Raw genomic sequence first — 21,960 nt, 5'->3', positions numbered from 1 at the left:
ATGTTGCATTTGTGACATGAAAGAATAAATTCTCTATTATTCGATTTACCAAAATCTCCATTTGTTTAGGTATCTCCAATTTAGACATTTTGTCCAGAAAAGCATTATTTCCTTTTCAGACCTTCCAGCCAACAACACAGTGGATCATATCCTCACATTATCCCCACATCGCAAGGGTCTAATTTCAGTTCTCTAGAACAATATAATGCAATATCATCCCTCACTCCCTGCAAGACGTTGGAAGACTATGGAAGAATGACCTTGGTGAGGTAATGCCAGATGATCAATGGAAAGCAGTACTCGACTTAATACACACCTCCTCCCCTTGTGCTAGGCACAGCTTGATACATCTCTAAATTGTTATGAGAATACATTGGACCAAGGCGAGATTGGTAAAAATGTTCCCTAACGTAGACCCTTCATGCCCTCGCTGCCAAGGTCAGCCAGTACATCATATACATTGGTCCTGTCCCAAACTTTGCACATTTTGGGCCAGCATTTCCAGCGCCTATACTAAGTTCGTTCAAAAAAACATCACCCCCATTCCCATTAGTGCCCTTTTCGGTTTATCCCCTGAAACTCGCTCCCTCAAAGACGAGGCTTCTGCAATTGTAGCATTTACCTCCTTGATTGACAGACGTCTCATTCTCCTCTCCTGGAGGGACCATGCACCTCCTCACTCTGCGAGATGGGTTAGAGACTCCTTGCATTTTCTAAAACTTGAGAAGATCAGATATCCTACTTGACTGATGCAGCTGACCCATGCTTGTATACATTTGTCTATACTTTCATCTCTAGTATATTCTGCAAAAACATGGTGGGTTTAGTGAAAAATCAATAAAAAGTGTGAAAAAAAAGAAGGAATATGATGAAAAGATCCACAACAGTAGTTGAGCCGTAATGATTCTGTGGACAGCATCATGGGGATTCATCAAATGTATGTGAGACCTGTGTGAACTCTATCATGCTTAATGGATGATTCTGTCTGGGGGAGAAAGGTTTTCTTTCTTTGATGTGTCATCATAACCTCTGGCATGCTTTCCAGCCATCCATCCCTTTTTTTTAATGTTTTTGCTGCCCGTGCTTTCTCTAATCACCTCGTGAGGTTGCTGTAAATCAACTCACCATCTATTTAGTCTGAGCTGCTGTTGTTCTTTCATTTCACTCCAGGATAAACGGCATAACATTTATGACCTGTGTCAAGTGATGTGTCCTCATATGATGTAGCCCTACGGTTTGTTCTGACCTTTTTGTAGGAAAAGAAAATCTGCTCCACTAATTGCTTGCATATATGCCTGTGCTTGTGTAGGATGGGTTTCTGTTACTGACCTAGACATGTAGCATCATTAATATAACATTTATTTCTGTTATAATCTACCTAAACAGAGGAGACTTGATTTGTTCAATGTTTTTTCTTTTCTTTTTATCCATTAAAGGTGGTTATTAGATGTGTCTCTTAGATGATCAACTATTTTGATAAATGACTAACCTTTGCTGCCTTGCTTCAAATGACACATCTGATTTCTATTACTCAAATGTGAGTGTTTGTCAAATTATGACATTATATAGGCCAGTGGTTCGCAAGTGAGGGTCTCTGGGGACTCTGACCCACTGCCGGGGGGGGGCCCTAAAAGGTTTCCAGATTCATCCATAAAAATGATCATGATATAATAGGTATTCTGTGTTGATTTCTTTTATTCTACATATTGCATCTTTCTGACATATTTCTCTTGTTCCCTCACATAACTAAATAGAAGCGTAAAAAAGGGCAAATTAATTACTTCTCATGTACTGGCAATACCTCTATCAGTGCAATCTTCAGGGCTGCTCCCTTCATCTCCTTTTAGACTTTTTCTTTTGTTTAAACACTTTGTAACATTGAGACAACTCTTCATTTACATTAGATTTCTCCCTAGCCCTCTAACCCCCAGTTCAAATGTTTTTTTCACTCTAGTCAAGGATTAAAGGCAGAGCATGTCGCACTTAATTAAACCCTATGAGGCAAAGTGGGATTTCTGAATGTGAGTTATACAAATAATGTCAGATTGATTGATTGACATACATGAGGGTGGTCCCTAGAATATTTTCTATCTTGTAGGGGGTCCTTGGCTGAGATTTGAGAACCTTTGATATGACTATATAGATTCAGTAAAATATAAACTGAAAGCTGTAAAACTCCAATTCTCCATTATTTCCCCTAGTTACTCAGATACAGTTCGATATTTCAGAGGTTTGCAATGTCTAACATGAACCAGGGTAAAGAAACAGACTGGCAAACTCCTCTAATGGCAAGGAAACGGGGTCATTTGCCTTTTGTGGTGCATTTTACCCAGGTTTATAAAACATGCGTATAGACTACTTACTAATTTTGGTAAATATATCACGATTTATTAAAAAAAGATCAAATTTAAAGCTTTTAAAATGTGCTTGAACAAGGAACAATTTTCATAGCATATTCAATGATGTCTGGCTTCGAGCTAACGGTAAACAAGGAACGACTTAAATGTGCACCGTACTGAATGAGGAGAAGGTTTATTGACGGGATATAGTGGATGGCAGCGGCGTTGAAGTTGGAGTATGGGGCATCAACATAGTATTGCAGTACCTCCAGGAACGGTGCACCAACACAGTAGATGGTGTTAATGCACCTTGACGTTGGTTGCCACCGACCAGTAAGCCAAACAACCGAAGGATTGGACAAATGGACAAAAATAAGTAGATCCAGTAGATGGCGGTAATGCACCTTGACGTAGGTTGCCACCTGCCAATCAACCGAATAAAGAAGAAGAATATAAGTTTGGCGTGGAGGTTGGACATGTAATGGGGCCCCTCTGTGATAAATGGTGGCCCCTGATTTAGAAAAACCATAGATGCGCCCCTGCTGTCCTGTCACCTTGACACTCGGAGCTGACTGATGCTCGTGAGCGTCGCGCGCACATGACCACGCCCCCTACCCCCTCCCTCTATCTCTCTCTCGTGCACGAGCGCCCGGCGCACACACCTCTCGCGGCCGTGGAGCGGAAGTGGGTCCATTTTTCCTCTCAGTCGGATAAGAGCGGCTCGAGGAGCTGCAGCCCGCGCAGCGCACACCGCACGTTCATGTTGACGATTCACCCGAGAGTAAACAACGGCCACAACCACCAGTAAGGGACGTGGTTGGGCTCCGTACGGTCGCCGGACCGAGTTTTCCGCGGTAGTAGGGCACATCTTTGCTCTCCCTACGCCGCCGGAGGAGAAATCCCTGCGCATTCCTCCACGCAGAGAGCCCGAGAGGGAGAGCAGCCGACGGTGCGGACGGGGGAGAAGGAGCGCTGGAAGCGGCCTCTTCACAAGGTGGACCCGCCGGGGCTGGTGGCGGATGTGTGGGCTCCATCCGTGTTTGTCTCTGGCGCCTTAACGAGCCGAGGCGCGCGGTCACACCGTCGCTTTGATGAATAATTCACGGTCCCTCGGTCCGAGGCTCGCGCTGCGAACACCTACCGACAGCCGGCTGCGCCCGACGCCGCCGAAGCTCCCGGCCCCGATGGTGGACTAGACCGCAAACAACACGAGAACACCGAGACAACACGGGCCTGAGGTGGAGGGTAGAGAGACCAATATTTGAAAATACTTCGGTGGTGGTGTGGGAGCTGTTCTGTGGCGCAGAGCCCCGTCAGTCATGTTGCCGAGTCGGTGGGGGAGGAGAGACGGAGCCCACAGTACTTCGACGCCGATCCAGTGTCACTCCACTTTCGGGTTTATTTTATGAGCCTCCGCGAAGCACAATTGGACACTTTTGTCTCCGCAGCATCGCCGACATCGTCCATTGTTGGTGTTCTTTGACGGGCTGATGCTTCAGCCTTACACACGCGAATCTATCTCAGCAGCCTGACTTACTGTTTCTCTATTTGTTACCTCAAAAACTCTCTGCGGAGAAGTGGCTGCCTCCCTGCTTTGCATCAGGTCAGAGTTGTATAATACAGACAGGGATCTGTATGTCGTTTAGCACCGTTTTCACTTTCGAGCTGACTTTAATACCTCATGAATCTACCTCAATCTGCACATTGTTTTCTACACGACGGGCCGCTGTGTCCTCACATGAATACCTCAGTCTCGTCGCTGCGCATGTTTTAAACTGAGCCCGTGTTTCGGTACCGCTGCTGCAGATGGCTTCGTTTCCAGACTCGGACCTGCAGACGTGCCCGCTCTGCAAGGAGCTGTGCGGCTCCTCTGCTCCCATCTCCTCCAGCTCGTCTACCTCCTCCTCCTCCTCGCACACCTCGTCCTCCTCCAGCCAGACCACCAGGAGACTCCACGTCCTGCCCTGCCTCCACGCCTTCTGCAGGCAGTGCCTCGAGGGCCAGCGCAGTCCCGGGGACCCGCTGAAGCTGCGGTGCCCCACCTGCGACCAGAAGGTGTCCATCTCCGAGGCCGGCATGGACTCCCTGCCTTCCTCCAACTTCCTCTTCAGCAACCTGCTGGACGTGGTGGTGAGCTCCGAGGAGCAGATCCAGAGCAAGAACGGCCACCACCACCATCACCACCGAGGAGGCCTAGGTGTGGGCTCCTCTGGCTTCCATCTTCCCCATGGAGGCCTGCTGCATCCACACCACCTGGGTGAGCCTCAGTGTAGCTCCTGTGATGAGGAGAACCCAGCCACCTCCCACTGCCTTGACTGCCAGGAATATCTGTGTGACAACTGTGTGCGGGCACACCAGCGGGTGAGGCTGACCAAGGACCACTTCATTGAGCGCCTGGGAGAGAGTCTCCATCTGGGCCGGGTCAACTCCAACAGCAACCAGGGCCAGCCAGGGGTGTCCGTGTCCCTCGCCCAGTCCCTGCAGAACAACTTTGCCCTGCTGTCCCTTTTCCAGGACCGCATGAGCTTCTGTCAACACCACGACAATGAGGTGAGTAGAGCAAAACAAATAAAATCACTCCCTGTAGAAAGTCAGAAGCAGCGCTGTGTGTTTTCACTCAGTTAAAAGCAAAGTGGGTGTAAATGCACATTTACATCCGATAAGTTTCACAAATGTTGGTGTTTGGCATCTAAACCTCCTCTCCTTGTTGAGTAGTTTTTTTAGCTTAATCACATTTTATTTAATGTGCACCCTCACACATACATACACACTCCTATAGTGTAATAGCATTATGTGTGTAGTATAGAACCATACTGGGGGCCATATGGCCTTAGGTTCAAAGGGAGCTGAGTGGCTCTTCACCTAGTTCCCCAGAGACAAATAGGCACGTGTGCTGAGCTGGATTTACACATACACTGACCCTGCGCGCGCGCGCGCACACACACACACACACACACTTATAGGCATGCAGTCTGGTTAATCTGTACCACACCATCCATTCGGGGCAGGGAGAGGCCCATGTAGTAACTGCACACATGTTTCTCTGACCGTTAGAAGTCCTATCCAAGGACACATTATGGAGATCTAGCTTTTCTCTGATAATGGGAGAGACGAGTTGGAAGTTGGGCCCAACGTTTGGTCCATGTGAAACTACAAAGCCCTATAAAATAGGAAACCAACCTATTCTTGGTTTAGTAATATGGCCATGAGTAGGGGGGTGGGGTCGTGAAATGTTACTTTTGTACCACTTCTGGTTTCTGTTGAGGAGCTGAAGGAAGATCTTCCCAAGGCAGGAGAATCCACTTCTTGGCCCTGATCCTGAAAAATATTTTGTCTAAAAAGAGATCTGCAAGTGTCAGTGGTTTAAGCAAGAGCTGAATGCAGAAAACGTAATGTATATTTTCATGTACTATACATACATGTGAGTTGAATTCCTATTCGAAAAATAAGAGCTTTGTTACTTTTTTCACATGACAGATGAAGAGATCTGGGTGACACATCAATCTTTTAAGTTACAGCTGTGTGTGTGCACCTAATCACCTGTTGTCACATACACAGTCAAACACATGTGACACTGCAGGATGCCATTCATTGTTAACTGAACCTTAAAAAGCATGCTGGTGCCTGGCGTCATTGGGGAAGCAGGCCAGTTGCCATTGTTTTGATTCCCCTTGTAAAACAGAAGCAAGCATTTCTACTACGCTTGTGGATCATCTGCTCTCTGGCTTCCCAGTTCTGTAACTTTAAGCCAAATAAGTTGCACAGTAAGAGCAAGCAGTGCAAGGAAACGCAAACAAGCTACTTCGGGCTGCTGTAAACATGATCACGTGATCTACGCAGCGGAGTCAATACGTCACTTCCTGCCTCTGCCTGCTGCACCCGGCTGCTCCATTTCTCGCCTGAATAACGCGGCGGATTTGTTGCTATTGTAAACGTGTCTCTGCAGAAAACCTCTCGCTGCATTTTGCATGTGCGAAAGGCAAACTCTGGGAAAACTCCATAGCCAATTCTCCCCGAAAATGTATCCAGAGGTTATGTCTGAAAACGGCTTATGTTAACAATGACGTGTGGAGTTCACCTGTTAACTGACAAAAGTTCTGTTTATATTACATGTCACCAAAATGCATTGTGGGTATCCTTGAGAGCCATTAGGCATATTTAAAATATTTCTCTCAAAGCCATTTTTTCTTGCTTCCACACTCCTAATAATAACAGGAACTTAAGCCGTGTTCACACAAACTCTGGAAAATGTCAGAAAAATTCGGTCCGGCAATTTCTGGAGTTTGTCTTTCACATGTATAGAATGGAGCCGGAGATTGTCTGGGTCAGATGTGTTCAAAACAACAGGAAAATCTCCTGAAAATTCAGGCGAGGTGTGGCGCATGCAGGAGGCAGGAAATGACGTCTAAATTCCACTGCAGAAATCGTGTTTTTGTTTCCAGCCTATTGACACCGGTGTCGGCCTTTATCAACGAAGGCTCTCGAATCTTGTTGTCTTTCCAAGTTGACTTCTTCGGACCCTTTTATCTCCATGAGATATTTGTATTCAATTTTTTTTCCTGCTGTATTTCATTCCGCACACTCAGACATTTTTACATTTGTTTTACAAGGGGTTCTTACATGTAGCCCCTCTGGAAAATTCGGGGGAAATGTCTGGACTCGAGTGCATGTCGGAAAGCACAGCTTGCACCATTGCTTCATTGTAGAGCTGCTCACAGACACATTTACCCTCATGCTAAGACTCAGGAGCACTGGGAGAAAGCCGGCGGCGTTGGTCTGGTGGACCATCCTCGGCAGGCCAGCAGAACTTGAAATAACATCAGACAGACCTTGGCATTACACCCCTTTTGTGCAATTGTCATTTAGGTGCGCATGAGAATGCACCGTGTTAGTGTTTGTGTCCACTGGGCAATCACAATGATCAGCCCACATTGACCCGACCCTAGTGTCCCCACCCCCAGCCGCTACTGCCACAGATAGAAAATAATCTTTTCTGTGGGGAACAGCTAAACGGCATTTAGCACTAAAGCAGACCAGGCAAGAGGAAGCGTGCTAACTGGAACTTGTATGTAAATGAGGTGTTAGTCAAGGTAACTGAAAAGCTGATTCTGTACACGAACCACAGAGTGAACCAGATACAAAGAGTTTGGTTCAAGAAGAAGCAGAATTGCTTGTAGTGGTGGGAGGAAACACCTTTTTTTTCAAATAGATCCTGTGATGAAATGTTCTTGAAAGTTGCATGTTCAATTAAGGTCTGTTTTCTCAGCATCATTAATTAGCTGACTCTTAATTATCAAGTTATTAACTGTGCTGAATATAAATAAGAATTAATTGATATCCATGAATAATCTGTCCTTAGTTTGAATACATTATCTAGTACCCCCGTCTCCTCCCACATGCACAGCCCCCATCCAGTGCCAGTAAATAGGTGGCCTCTGTTTTCCAGTAACTGCTTAATTTCCCTCGTATAGCCTCACTCACTGTGCTTCAGCCCCGGGGGAGGGAATGACAAGAGAGGACTACTCATTCTTTCTTTTCTTATGAGCACTGAGCATCTCCACGTCCATCGTGTGTTTACATTCTCACTCCGCCCGTTGAGTCTGCTAGAAAGACCAGTTTTAGCCTGTTTACACGTTTTTAGAATGTTAATATTTGGTCATGGTGTGTCTTTATCTGGTTGCTTTTGTTCTGTTAATCCCCAGTTTTTGTCTAGTGCAAATGTACTCAACACTCAAGTTTCCTTTCTTAGTTTGTTTGTTAGACGGTGTTTTAGAAGCATGTTATTTTCATATTGTCTTTAACAGTTGTATGAGCTGTTAGAGGTGTTACTATGTTGACAGCTATTGCAATTGACTATTCCTATTGCAACTGCTATTGAATGTTGACTGCTATTTTTGTCATCTATGTATTTATTTAATTCAATTTTAGTCATTTGCTTCATAATTTTCCTTACTTTTCAAAGCGGCTATGGGTACCATGAAAGGCTTTATATAAATCTAAGTTGTTGTTATCATCATACATGATCATTATATATGATAATAACAATGAAAACTTGATACTGGTTTGGAATACAAAGACTCTTTCTCCAAGAAATGGTTAATTTCATCCTGGGAGAGATCTTTATCAAAATTAGTTCCTTTCCAAGTGTTGTTGCAGTACAATATGTCATTTCTAATTTTAGCCATAGTTGTTTTCTATCACATCACTGTTGTTAATCAGATTTGCAGTTGCACATAATCAGTTTGTGATTTGTTCAATTAATCGTTCCATATTTCTTTGGTCCACTGCCTCCACAAATGCACGTCCAGAGCATACAAATAGTCTGGAAGTAATGTAGTCTTCATCTGATTGGTGTGAATGCATGGCCCCATCTGGCTCTTCAATCTGATAAGTCATATGTTTGCATGCTGAGTGTCGGAAATCACTTTCCCCTATTTTCAGGACAGCTTATGTTGATGTTGCAGCTGTGAGGCAGTGGGTTATCTCTCATGTAGCCATATAATGTTACATTTATCTAATTTTAAACAATATATAATAACCATATCTTGTTCTTTGATACTCTTATTGGTTCTTATTATTTTTTAAAGAATAACATTTTGAACAGGATCAGCAATAATCGTCTTTAAAGCAGCAACATCACTACACTGTATAAACTCTTAAAGATAAAATATTTCTCTTGAAACATATGTAGAATGCCAATGCCATTAACTAACATTCCTGACCTGAAAACATCAATCGGCATTGTTCCTCTCCTCTGTCTTCGCCTTTCCGCTGCGCATGTGGATTCATTGCTTGTAGTTGAAAGGTGAGCAGTTGCTTTTTCAGCCTGCAGCGATAGGTTTGCACATATTTGACACATTTGAAGACGTCAGACAGTTGACTTCTTTATCTCACGAGCAGTGCTGGGGGATATGGATTTAATTTAAATTTTTATATCAGTCATTTCTGCTTCAGATGGTAAAAAGGATTAGTGCTATTACCTGTCTTTGTTGGAACATGCTTTCGAAACAATTTGCAATTGTCCGACAAGAAGCAGAGAAGCTACTCTGCTTCTTGTCGGACTTTAAATTGCACAAATATCTGTGCCTCTTTTGTGCCTTAGGCTGTGTCCGTTGGGGTGTCTTCTTCGGTAACTCTGTCGCTTGAGTTTTCGTTAACATTTTCTCTTTAGTCTCACTCCCACTCCTGATGTACTGGTGTGCACAGCTGCAGTGGCCAAAACTTTAGCATGTGTGCTGCTGGTGGCTGCTACTCCTACGCTCTGTGCTGTGTGCATCAACCTAACCTGACTTGGCTGTTACTCTATTCCAGCCACACATTTGGTTTGGCGCTGTGCTATTCTCATTATCATTGGCTGTAAAACTGTCCGTTAAACATGGATGGAATGAGTTGTATCAATGTTGTATCAACCATGTCTTATATTTCTATTACGGATCACCCAGCCCTACTCACGAGTCAAACGTTTCTCCACATAAAACACAAACGGTGATGAAATTAAAGTGCTAATAGCAGATGCATTGTGGTTGATGTGTTCTGTCTCTCTTGCCCTCCACACAGACTCATTACCTACGGGAAACCAAAGCCTACTCAAACGTGACTGGTCCAACTAGAAACGGAAACCAGAAGGCGTCTGGCCCAAAATCTTGTCCCTCGCCTAGAAATTCTGCATATTCACATGCAGAATCTGTTTATAGAGATTAACATGTAGAACGTTTTTTTCTATATGGCGCAGGTTCATAACACAAAGCAACAGTGGGCATGCATGAAGTAAGCTGTGATGTCATTGTTTCCCAAATGCTAAAATAAATATTTAATCAACCCTAAATGTTGCTGGACTTGTTTGCAGAGAGCAGATCAATTTCAAGTTGTAATGTTAATCGGCATAAGACGATTTTAGATGACAGTTTCTGGCTAAAATAAGATGTTTGCACCATGACATAATTAAGTTGTCAGAAATTGACTTTGTGTGTTCCAGCTTTATTGGAAAAAGAGGGACAGGACGCTCGTAACAAGGAAGCTCATGTAAAATCCTTTGTGTCATGTTTACCTTTACCCGGTTTTGTCTTGTGCATTGAATATCATGTTTATTTGCTTTGGCTTGAATTTCTGTGCACACAGAGACAACATGTTATTCTGGACTGAACTCATTCTTAAATATATTGAACAAAGAAGCACTAAGTGTAGAACGTGGTTTATTCCCAAGTGATGGAAGCATATAGATTGCTGGTGGAAAAAAGACACCGTGGGCAGTAAAGGGAGTGGGCTACACACTGATAAGAATATATGTTTTTTGCGCACGAGTGAATTTGTTGGCCTACTTAAACGACATAAATGTCAGTTGTTGGTCGTGTGAGGCACAGGCAGTCGGAGAGGATTCAACAGTGTCTGAAGTTGAAATGGAAAATTGGATTACATCAATGGATGTGCCCTCTGCTTGCTGGGATGTCCCTCTCCAACAAACACATACCCTGCAGCTCCATCAGAGGGGCGGCTAATGATATGATAATCCCACCAAATGTCACTCTGTTGTGTAGATTAAATTGTTGTCACCATGGCGTCATGCCTGGCTGTGCACGTGCATGGCTTTCCAGCAACACACACACACACACACAATCTGGTCTTTATATAGTAGGGCTGGGCGTGAGTGTGGGGGTTACTGGAGCAGACAGAGTAGACAGAAAGTGGTTGCTGGGCAATGAGCCCCTAAAATGCATCGTGCTATAAGAAAGAGGTGAAGTTGAACTAATCAGTTTGACGGCCCACCAGTGTGCTCGCATCTCCACAGGGAGCATTTCTGTCAAGCAGTGAGGAAGACAGTGACATGTTCAGTTGCAGTGGGGGTCCGACGAGCTGTATTGTACTTTATCACACATTTCCACAATTCTATCCCTCTTTTGTAAAAGTTTACTGCTCTATTTTGTTGTTCTGCTGAGGAGCACTATCACTTCAGACCCACGCTGGGTTGGCTTTGTGCCCCCACCATACCATATGGAGCTTGCGAGCAGAGAATGTTTGTAAGGAAACCTAACCCAACACTGACGCTGATACAAGGCCAGAGGAATTCCTGTAACTTGAGTTTATACCTCCTGGGTTCTCCGTTCCCCTTCTCCCTCTCTCACACACACACACCCTGGGTATTTCCTCTGCAAACTGCTGCCTTTCTCATCAACGCTCTCTGGCTACCCTGTGTCAAGAGATGGTGGACATTATAGATGCAGAAAGTCTCCTCAACATGATTTAGCAGCTGCTGCTGTTGAGGGGCAAGTGATTACATTTCATCACTCCTGGAAGTATCCGTGTGAGTGTGCGGCAGCAACGTTTTCCTTTCCATGAGTATCTCCCATCTGTAGGTAGTTATCCTCTGAAGAGGATTTTAGTGTGTGTGCGTGTTTCCACACAGCCAGCAGAGTTGGATTATATGAAGTTGGACTTCCAGAGTTTCAATGCGCAGCATGTGCCAGTAATTAGAGAGCATTTTCTGTTTCCTGTGTGTTGTGAATGTGTTTCATGTAGCTGAAGGAAGAGCGTGCATGTGCGTGTGCGTCCCAGCTTTGATGTCCATTTGAGGACTTTGGGCCGTATAAATTTATTGGATAGAAAAGAGGGCATCTATCACATTCTCTTTGACAACGGGATTTAAAACACATTCAAAAGCTGGAACCTGCCACTTTCTACTTGGTGGTAGGGCACAAATAGGGTTTTAATTGGCCATTATTTGACCTCGCTCAGTGAGATTGTGTTGTTAACACTTTTATCGTTAAAGCTCTCAACCCTTTTTGGGCTTCCAGCCATGATTTGTCCACCCTTTATGGTTTTCTATTATTTGACCAGGGTTATGCTAATAATCAGTTGGTACGATTGCTGCAGTTTGGTAATTTTTTTCATCTAATTCATCAGATGACACAACTTATGTTTGCAAGTTTAAGTTATACCTTTTATATGAAAATCTTTCTAATACATGCTGCATTTTTCCTACTGCTGAAGACCTGTAGTCTGTATGTTCATTGGCCGATTTATATAATACCTTACACTAAAGCAGTGTTCTGTCAGACAACAGCACTGGGTGGAAAAGGTGACCCTTTATTAATATGAATGGATGAGCCATATTTGAAAATAGCCTTCAGCTGAAAAATACAGTGATCTAAAGCCAAACATTCTTCAATCAAATGGGTGCAAGGCAGCGATCACTACTAATAGATTTTCTTTGTGCCTTGAACGTATTCTACTGGTTACTTCATGATTGTTGGTTGATTCATGATGGAGGATAATGCCTTGATAGTTTTATAGAGTTATAAAATCATATCTCACAGTATTATAAACATCACACTTGTGGATCTTGTATCACAACTGGCATCTTGTGGAGGATAGAAGTAACAAAAATTAACTGATTTAAAAATAAAAATCCGTTTTTGAGCCAAGACCAAAGATCACTACTTCTCTTAGATCCGGGATGGCCTTAAATCACTCTATGCATGTCCATCTTTACACAACATCTTTGTTTGTCCCACAGTGCCACCGCCCTCTTTCACACAGTCTAAAAAAAAACACACCCAGTAAACATCAATTCTGAATCAAATAATTGATTGATGCTCTGGAAGTTTAACAGCAGATTGATTGAAATTTGACCCTAGATAACCCAGTAATGATCATTCATTAATTAATTTGGGAAACATTGTGTAGTTGTTTCGGCTTATCCACACAGTTTCAGGCATTTTTATGATTTATTAGATGCTTTACTTCACATTATGGGTTGTGCTACATTTTGGCTTGCTTGTGTAACCAGACCATTTCCTGTAAAGGTAAATATTTGTACAAGACAATGAGTGTTTGTAATCTGTCTAACGTATAGCGTGTTAACGTCCTGTGTTTGGATCAAACTGTTTTCTATGAGCAAAGAAAACATTGAGAGCTTTTTGTGAGACCGTGTTAGAGAGGGAGGAAGAGGAGCAGCGTTATTATGGATTGAGGGTTATTAAGCATATGGGTTGTTGCTTGTTCTCTAATGTTACACTAACTAAGAAAAGCTCGTGACTGTACAGACAAATGCACATTTGTTACGTCTCAGCTGCTCCACATTTCACTCGCACAGCTTTTCAGCTTCAGTCTTGTTTACTCCAGGCTCTCACTCATTTTAACGTTTTGCTCCCTTTTTTTCTCCTCTTCTTATTGTTGTCGCACTTCTTCTACTTATTCCTTTCATCGTTATCTACGCCTTTCTCTTCCACACCTCCTCCCCTTTTCTTTTTTTTTACGGCTCAAGTGTTTAGCACACGACAGTCATTCACACGCTCGCTGGGTAAGGAGGCCAGCTGACTGTGGTTTGTTTTTCTTCTCTGCCGTGGGGCCGTCCAATCAGATTGTCGGTTTGCAGCCACCGCCTCCCCTTGTTGTATCTGGCTGAGTTTCAAAACATCGGCAGGCATGTCCGTGTGCGTGATGTGTCCGTGGCACACAGCCAACTGGGGTTGCCACGAGAGGGCGGGGCAGCAGCAGCGGCGGAGGAAGGAAATAGCAGTGAGAGAGTGATGGAGGGAAAAACTATGTGAACAAGATACGGAGGGTGTTTGGAAAAGATGAGAGTATATTTCTGTGAGTCCCATAAAAGGAGCTTTGTCTGGCAGATGGTACTCCTGGGATTGTTGGGAATGTTGGGATTGGGTATTTGACAGATTATCCAGCCTTGACATACCAGACTGGCTTAGGGCTGGTGCGATGGCTGGTGCTGTCTATTTGACGTTTCATAAGAGGAGTACCTCTTGTTAACCTCTCCCTCTGCTCCTAGTTCTCAAACATAACTATAACAGATGTAGAATGATGAGGTGAGTTTCCTCACTTGCATTTCATTCAGAGACCACTGATCCATTTTGCTGTGCAACGCTCTGCTTCAGTCCACAATATGGTCTCTGTAGAGTAAGTTTGTTGAACTCTCAATACTTAATTGAAGTGACAAAATTCATTTCACAGTTATCGCTGCAACACATGTATATCAAAACACCATTATTCTGTGTATGAATGATTGTTTGTGTGGATCTGCCCTACTCTGGATAGATCAATGTTCTAACCAACAGAACACAAAGGTAAACAAATGTGTCAGTTTCTCAACAGGAACTTCTTTTCTTTATCTGTTGGGTTCAGGCTGAAAAACTCTCTGACTTCATCTTGTTGGAATGTCCCTGGGGTGTGAAGTTATCTGTGTCTATACCTTTCTAACTTTTCTTGTTTCTGACAGGTAGCAAATACGTCAGACCCTAAGTCAGAGAATGTGTGGTCATACAAGTCAAATTTTCTCACATTTCATCCTCCATGTCCTAATTGGGTTTGTCTATTTTGTAAATCACTTTTTGAACTTGCGAAGACATTATTTCAATACAAGATCTAGGTTTTTAAAATCAGGTTTCAAATTAATTTAGTGAATTATGGGCTATTGACATTTTTTTATAGTAATGCATACAGTATAGTAATGATTAAATATGTAATTACAATACAGATTTTTGTGGTTACTGTTGCAATTGTAGAAGCTTTAAAGCATTTGCGTCAACCCTTATAATAATTAAAGCAAAATTCATTGGAAGATGTTCTGCTGCTGTTGGTTGAGTATAAAGACAAACACAGGCATTATCGGCTGTAAGCATGTTAGCAGTGTAACTGCGTAAGTTTAATCAGGAGCTTGTTCCCAGACAACTGCCTGATCGAAGTAGGCATAAAGTGCTTGAGATAAAGAGCGGGACGTTAAATGTCAATTTGATAAAGGTTGTGCAACATAAAAATTGTAAAAAGGCCTTTTCATGTCAATTGAAAAATACATGAAAAGGCAGTTTTGGTATTAGGTTTTTATCTAAAACTACTTTCACTTCCTACACAAAAATTCCATTCATTTGAAGAATAGAGTCTATACCTTGTCCGTCACAGGCAAGAGAATAGTGCATATACTCTACTATTCTATACTATAGAGTCTACTGGAGACTGCTGAGAAATGGCATTTGAACATGACCACTGCAGATGTCCGAGCATCTCACTGTCAGGGGAAAGAGGTTTTGTTCTTTTGAAGAACGTGATTACTCAATTCCCAGAGCAGCCCTGTTTTTTCTGGCACCACAATGTGACATTACATGGCCCTTGTCCCTTCCCCCGCTCTACTGTGCATGCAGGCAGCGAATGCTGCGCAGAGTGATTTTACTGGCTAGTTGAGCTCGTGCCCTCTCCCCCAGTTCCCCAGTATCTAAGAGGGGAGGGTGGGACTAACTGCAGTGTGCTGCTGTGTGAGCACAAAGCCATCATGCATTCACTTCAGCAATATTTCCTACAGGATTTCAGTATTTTGCTCTTGTCAAGTTTAAGTTTGTCAAATTGAATTAGATTAAAGTGTGAATGTGTATAAACATGTTACTATTTGAAATCACTGCATTGGTTGTGTAGTGTTCCTGACCTTTTTGCTACTTGTGTGTCTCTGCTACATGAAATTCTGTTTAATTACTTGCATTACTGCACATAAAATCATGACTCGTACTTTTCCGTTCTTGGCTGTCTCCTGCATTGGTATTATTACACTATATTTAAATGAAGGGCTGCATCTAACCATTACTTTAACAAATGTATCATATTATTGCTTGGCAATATTGGTTATATGTTTAAGACAATACAATGTCACAAATTGTGAAAATGCTAATGTTTTCCAAGTACCCAAAGTTTTGACTATGTTATCTTAATTTTACTTTGGACAAGCTCTACAAAACTCTAAAAAATAATTGAAAGTGATCTGAAACAAAGCGTCCAATGGATCATTATAATAGTCGTTGATTTCTCTCATTTCTTTTTTAATTGATTAAACAACTAATTGATTATCAGCTCTATTTGAAGGTTTTTCAAATCAAGTGGGAGCAAAAACAAGCAAAAACAATAACAAAAATAGTCCATAAGTTAAATGAAGATATCCATTTGATTTAAAGTTTTTCAAGCCCCCAACATAGGGGGTAAGTCTATGTGTGAATGGATAATGAAGGAGCGTAATGGGCAGAGAAGGAGAATGAGAAACATCCGGTGCACTAATGAAATACAATAACTTGCCTCCCCCATTGCAGCTGAGCCCTGCTGCCAAGAGCTTTATAGCTGCTGGTGGGATATTGGTCCCAGCTAAAACTCACTGCTCAAACCGACCTTCTAATTTACTTTCGGTGTCTGTGTTTTGTTGTTGTTATTTCTTTTTTTTTTTCATCATGTGCCTCTGATTGTATATTTTTCCAGCGTGCCACATGTTGATATGTAATAAATCAATTCTGTAGGCAAGTAGACTCTGCCTGAAAGCCTCCCTCCCGGGTGTTCTCTGTGGAATTTACAACTTTGTCAGCGTGACACCACGCCTATTTCACATCTTCTTAAGTTGTTTTTCACATTTCTGCATCACATGCGCGCTGGAAGTGTTGGGTGTGTACTCATGTGTGAGGGCGTCCAGCGTATCCGTTGCATGGCATGGCTGTGAAATGCCTGGTCTCTTCTAGTAGCACATGTGTGACAGAGCTGCTGTACTCCTGGCTTTTTAAGAATTTGTTTCATGTGTGATGCATTCTTTTGCTTTTCTCTGGCCTCAGACTTAAAAGTTGTGATAAATGACTTGCTTTTTAATAAGGGGTTTGGAGGAGGGAAACGGATAAATACAGAGGGACCAGGATCCTTCCATAAAGACTCCTTGGAAAAGACAGTGCAATTTGTGAGTGGATAGGTAGAGATAGGTGTCACCTCAAGTATTGTTGAGTTGCTGCACATAGTACATAAGATATTTGAAGTCATGCAGCTATTTGTCATAGGATCTAGTTGCATGAAACATGACTCCAGTGTTTTCAGTAGCAGGCTTCTGGTCATCCTGTTTTTCATTTAATCTTGGTTCCACGTGTGAATGGAAACATGAGATCACACAATCATGTTATATTATTGATTTCGGAGTAACCTATAAAATCTTGTCGATATTATTGGTGTATAAATGAATTGGGATTAATTCGTTCATTAATCGTAATCGAACCAACTTAGCTGAGGCTCTTGACATTGTAATAAAGGATTTGTCTTTAATGGAGGGAGTTGCACAATAAAAAGTAAAGAACAGTAGCAAGATGGTGGATCACACACTATTATTAGAGATGCTGTATTTGTTAACAGACCAGAGGCTCTTTTCACGACAAATCCTACAAATTCTCACATGCATTCTCCGTTGTTGCCTTCCTCATTGTCTCTTTCCAAGAGGTAGAATATGCACTTTAAAACCTGATCCTCTTTGGGCCCTGCTGGGAACCAATTTCTCAGGTTCAGAAAAATTCATTTTCGATAGAAATGCTGCAAACAGTTAAAAATTGTGTGAGGATCAGAATGGTACCAGTTCCTTCAGTGGTTGAGAAAGATATATCCTTTGCTTTGGTGGAAGATTCTGCATTAGAGGGAAAGGGATGAAGGGATTTATTTAACTGTTCATAAATACTAGCTGCCAATAGGGGCAATTAAACTGCATTGAATGGCTGACTTTGTCTGAGTTGGTTGGTCAGGGCAACTGTTACAAGCTCTGAGTAAATTAGCACATTTTATTAGAGGTCACTAGCCACACTGTTCTATGTGTGGCAGATTGTGTGTAATAAACCAAATCTGCATTTTCCATTAGCTTTAGCCGAGGCTCCTCACCTCTTAGTTAAACAAAGCTCAGGAGCAAGCAAGTCAGCATTTTCCTGTCCAGAGCCCTTTTTCCCGCTGTCGTTGCTATATAGAATTAACAGTATAGCGAACCACCTGCCATACAAACGTCAATATTAGAGCAGCGTCATTTGATCTAAACACTGCTAATCTTAGTCCTGCAAATATATAAAGCCCCCACTAGAATCCGTCCTACCCTCGCACCATTAATCTGCCTGTTCCTCATCCCTGTCTGCCTCAGCCCTGTGTCCTTCTCAGGCAATCTGCACTAGTGATGCACCATTTTATTCTGTCCTGATACTGAGACATATACTTGATGGTTAACTGTGAACATTATTTGATGTGTTCTGCAACACAAGGCTTCACTTCCTCTCCTAACTTTGTAGAACAAAATGTAACAAATAAGCTTTACTTCTTTATTGGTAAAACAATACATTTGTGATGATTAACATTCAAATGTAAACCGCAACAAATTGGACCGATATTTAAATTCCAGTGAAAACAATGCAACTGCATCAACTAAAACAAAATGTAAATCAAAACCCAATTAAGTCAGAAAATAATGAAAACAACCTTATGAAGCACAGTTTAGTAAAAAAAATAACGGTTTAGTGCATGGTTCATGCTATATTAGTCCTTAATGGGTCCCCTGGCACACTGCTGATGCATGACCTAGTATGTATGTGGAAACACAATAAGATAGAATTTAGTAAGATTGATTGGCTCTATTGTCACCAATACCTGATCCATCTACTGGAGTCGGTGTTGGACTGATAACCTCCACACTAACCCAGCTGCATTCCTCACTTTTGTGCGTCCCGTCTCCTTGGAATTCAGGGGATGTCGATGGGGTGGGATAGGACAGGAGGGGAGAAAAGAGGAGCGGGGTATTGAGGGACAGACCTGCTCAGAGACTGCAGCGGGTGACAGGGCTCAGCAGAAGGAGAGACGGCAAGAAATGGGCAAGAAGAAAAGCATCGAAGAGGAGCTTAAGGAGAGGGTAGAAAGGAGGAAATCAGATAAAGGGGGAGGTGTGTGTGTGTGTGTCCGTCCGTCATTAGATTATGCAGCTCCCCAGGGGAACAGCCCTTATTGATGGATTGATTGCAGGCCCCTCCCCATCCACTCAGGTCTCCTGTGATTGGAGGAAATTGATCTGGTGTCTCTTTGGGATATGATTGCCAGTGCATATTTAATTAGCCTTCCATTACAACCAATCAGCATTCATACAGGGGCTTTAAAGCAAAGCTCAGTTTTTTTTTTTTTTCGACAAAGGTTAAATGACTTTTACACTTCTTCTCCCAAGGGATGGGGGCACTTTTGTCAACCAGTGTTGCTTTGTACTTCATCATCTGTCACACACACCTTGTATCATAGCGTACATAACACTGCACTTTAATCCCAGAAAAGAAGCAAATTGTTACAATTCAAGTAAAGCTAAGATATTAAGTAGAAATCTCAACAGGCATGAAACTAATGCAGACATGGTGAGCAATAGTTTAAAAAATGTGAAATTGACGTTAAGTCCCTTTACAGCCCTTATTCTCAGATGTTCAGTGATGGTCCAGAATGGGTATTGATCTAGTTTTGGTGGCCTCTAGTCCCTCCTTGCGTCTTCTGGTCCTGTGGTTTGGAAGAGAGGAGCTCTCTGGGGTGTTGATGCCTTTTATGATCCTCCCTGGTAACGCATGCATATGGATGACTTGTGTACCATTCATTGTCTTTTCTCATTAATTAGCTGTGTGCATGTGTGTGAGAGAGAGAGGGACATGTAACTTTGTGATTAATGTATTTACCATGCCAGTTTTATTTATCAACCTGCTGTGATTCGCAGCAGTAAAACACAAGCTTTCCTTCAGCACGTGCATCGTCTCACATGAAGACGTGGGATGATGAATACAGCAGGAGGTTATCTGGAGGATTCACTGCATGTTGATGATGTATATAACACGGGATGAACGCAAAACAGAAAGAACAAACGAAAATAATACAAATTTCTCAAAATACAAAAGAGGAGCCATAAATGAAGAAAACCTCAATTAAGATGTCAACTTAGAAATATTCGGTAGCTTTTGGTGATACGGGCCGACCATAGTGTCAATTTGCCACAAACAAGTACATGTGATCTCTGTAGTGAAACGTATACATTACGTCCATCCTCCTGCATGCTGCGCCACCCCTCGCCCGAACACAACATTTTTGTTGTTGTGAATGTGCCCATCGCCGAATCTCCTATACACATATGCTCAGTAGTTGTTTTCATGTCTAAAAACCTATGAGCAGTGAGTTGTATATGCATCACACATCTCAATTGATTAAGTTTGTTAATTTCTAGAGCATATGAAGTCCAATGGGAGTTGTGTTCTGCACCCTTTTCCCCCCCTGTTTGGTCATGACAGCAGGAGCAGCTTCAGCTTGTACAGTGTGAAAACAAAATTTAATTGCTATCTCCATCTCTCCGTTTTCTCCAGGTGTTCCTGTTCTTCTGCGAAACCTGCTCGGTGCCTATCTGCAGGGAGTGCAGTGTGGGCCGTCACATGGGCCACACCTTTGTTTACCTGCAAGACGCCGTGCAGGACTGCAGAGCCATCACCATCCAGCTGCTGGCAGATGCAGAACAAGGACGACAGGCTGTGCAGGTGAGGCAGGGACACAGACACAGAGACTCATTCACAGTGGTAACATTTGGAAAATTATCATTTATTCACTTAGATTTTTTGTTTGTTTTAACCTTAAAGTCCGGGACCAAGACCATAAAATAAATCAGGATGTAGGTTCATTAGCATTAGTAGCAAAATGTGGAAAATCGACCAATACAAGGAAACAAGACCAAATGTTCTTAATCATTGTCTTGAGTCATTCTGTTGGACTCAAATAGGTCAAACTGATTTAAGTTGTAGCTCAACACAGCCAAGTTCTCTCCTGCACAATTCTCTGAGGTCTAATATAAAGATCAAACCACACAGATCCCCACTCATCTGTCTCCTGCAAACGGCGACAAGATGCTGGAGAGAGCAGCTGTGTCTCTCCATCCTCCCTCGATCTGCTATTAGAGATGATCAGCTTGACTATGTTTGAGACTGACCAGTCCTGAGCTGCTGGGAAGCCTGGGGTCAGAGGTGTCCATCTGGCCCTTAAAGGGGGTGGGTCACATGGGGTGAGGTCTGGCGGGGGCAGGGCTGAAGGTCAAAGGGGAGGAGGAGTGTAGAGGAGGATGGGGGAGGTTAGATGAGGCATTTAAAGGATTTTAGAGAAAGGAAAATTCCCCTCCTCTTTTTTTAAGATGTGGAACACTTTGCCCTCCCCCTCTTCACTCCCTCACCAATTCACTCACTCCCTCACGACACCCCTCTGCCTCTTACTCTCACCCCCACACACACACACACACACACACACACACACACACACACACACACACACACACACACACACACACACACACACCACCTCCTCTCTTCATTTACGTAATTATAGATGGGGTGGTAGCAGCTTTCTTCTCCCCCCCCTAAGATCCAGGCTCATATAGTGACAAATGCAGCAGAGAAGAGCAGATGAGAGGGTTCACAAACACTTTAATTACAAGCTTGTTGTGCCTGTTAGCTCATTAAGCACCAAGTGAGATGCATTCACCGGCACTGACATCAGGGAAACGCATTCAAATAGTTCTGAAACAATTGATAATAAGAAGTTGTCATTTGACAGTTAAAGTTAATTGCAATCATTTTGTGATAATCATTACAGTGGCTTCATGAATGTCAGGAGTTTCTGATTTTCCCTGCCTTGTCACTGTCTTTTTTACATTTTAAAAATTGAACTACAGTACAAACAGAAATAATAAGTTAATAATGAGGTGAGGATATTTAGAATTATAGGGGAAATAAGCTGTGACTTGTACTACATTGAGGGGTATTGTCCTATCAATCAAAGCTATAGCTTTTTTTTAAAGCAAAAT

At 42.7% G+C, this 21,960-nt stretch overlaps 1 protein-coding gene across 1 annotated transcript in view; it reads left to right on the top strand.

The window, feature by feature from the left end:
* The first annotated feature begins 3,023 nt into the window (after positions 1 to 3,023).
* The window catches only part of trim71 (tripartite motif containing 71, E3 ubiquitin protein ligase), a 34,857-nt gene continuing 15,920 nt past the window's right edge, over positions 3,024 to 21,960 (top strand). Inside the window, exons 1-2 of the mRNA XM_035183046.2 lie at positions 3,024 to 4,889; positions 20,480 to 20,647. Coding sequence (XP_035038937.1) covers positions 4,146 to 4,889; positions 20,480 to 20,647 — 912 coding nt within the window. The 5' untranslated portion in view covers positions 3,024 to 4,145. The remainder of the gene's footprint in view (positions 4,890 to 20,479; positions 20,648 to 21,960) is intronic.

This window comes from Hippoglossus stenolepis, chromosome 17 (assembly GCF_022539355.2).
Source record: "Hippoglossus stenolepis isolate QCI-W04-F060 chromosome 17, HSTE1.2, whole genome shotgun sequence".
NCBI lineage: Eukaryota > Metazoa > Chordata > Actinopteri > Pleuronectiformes > Pleuronectidae > Hippoglossus > Hippoglossus stenolepis.
The sequence above is the reverse complement of the archived record's forward strand: the minus strand, read 5'-3'. Positions and strand labels throughout refer to the sequence as shown.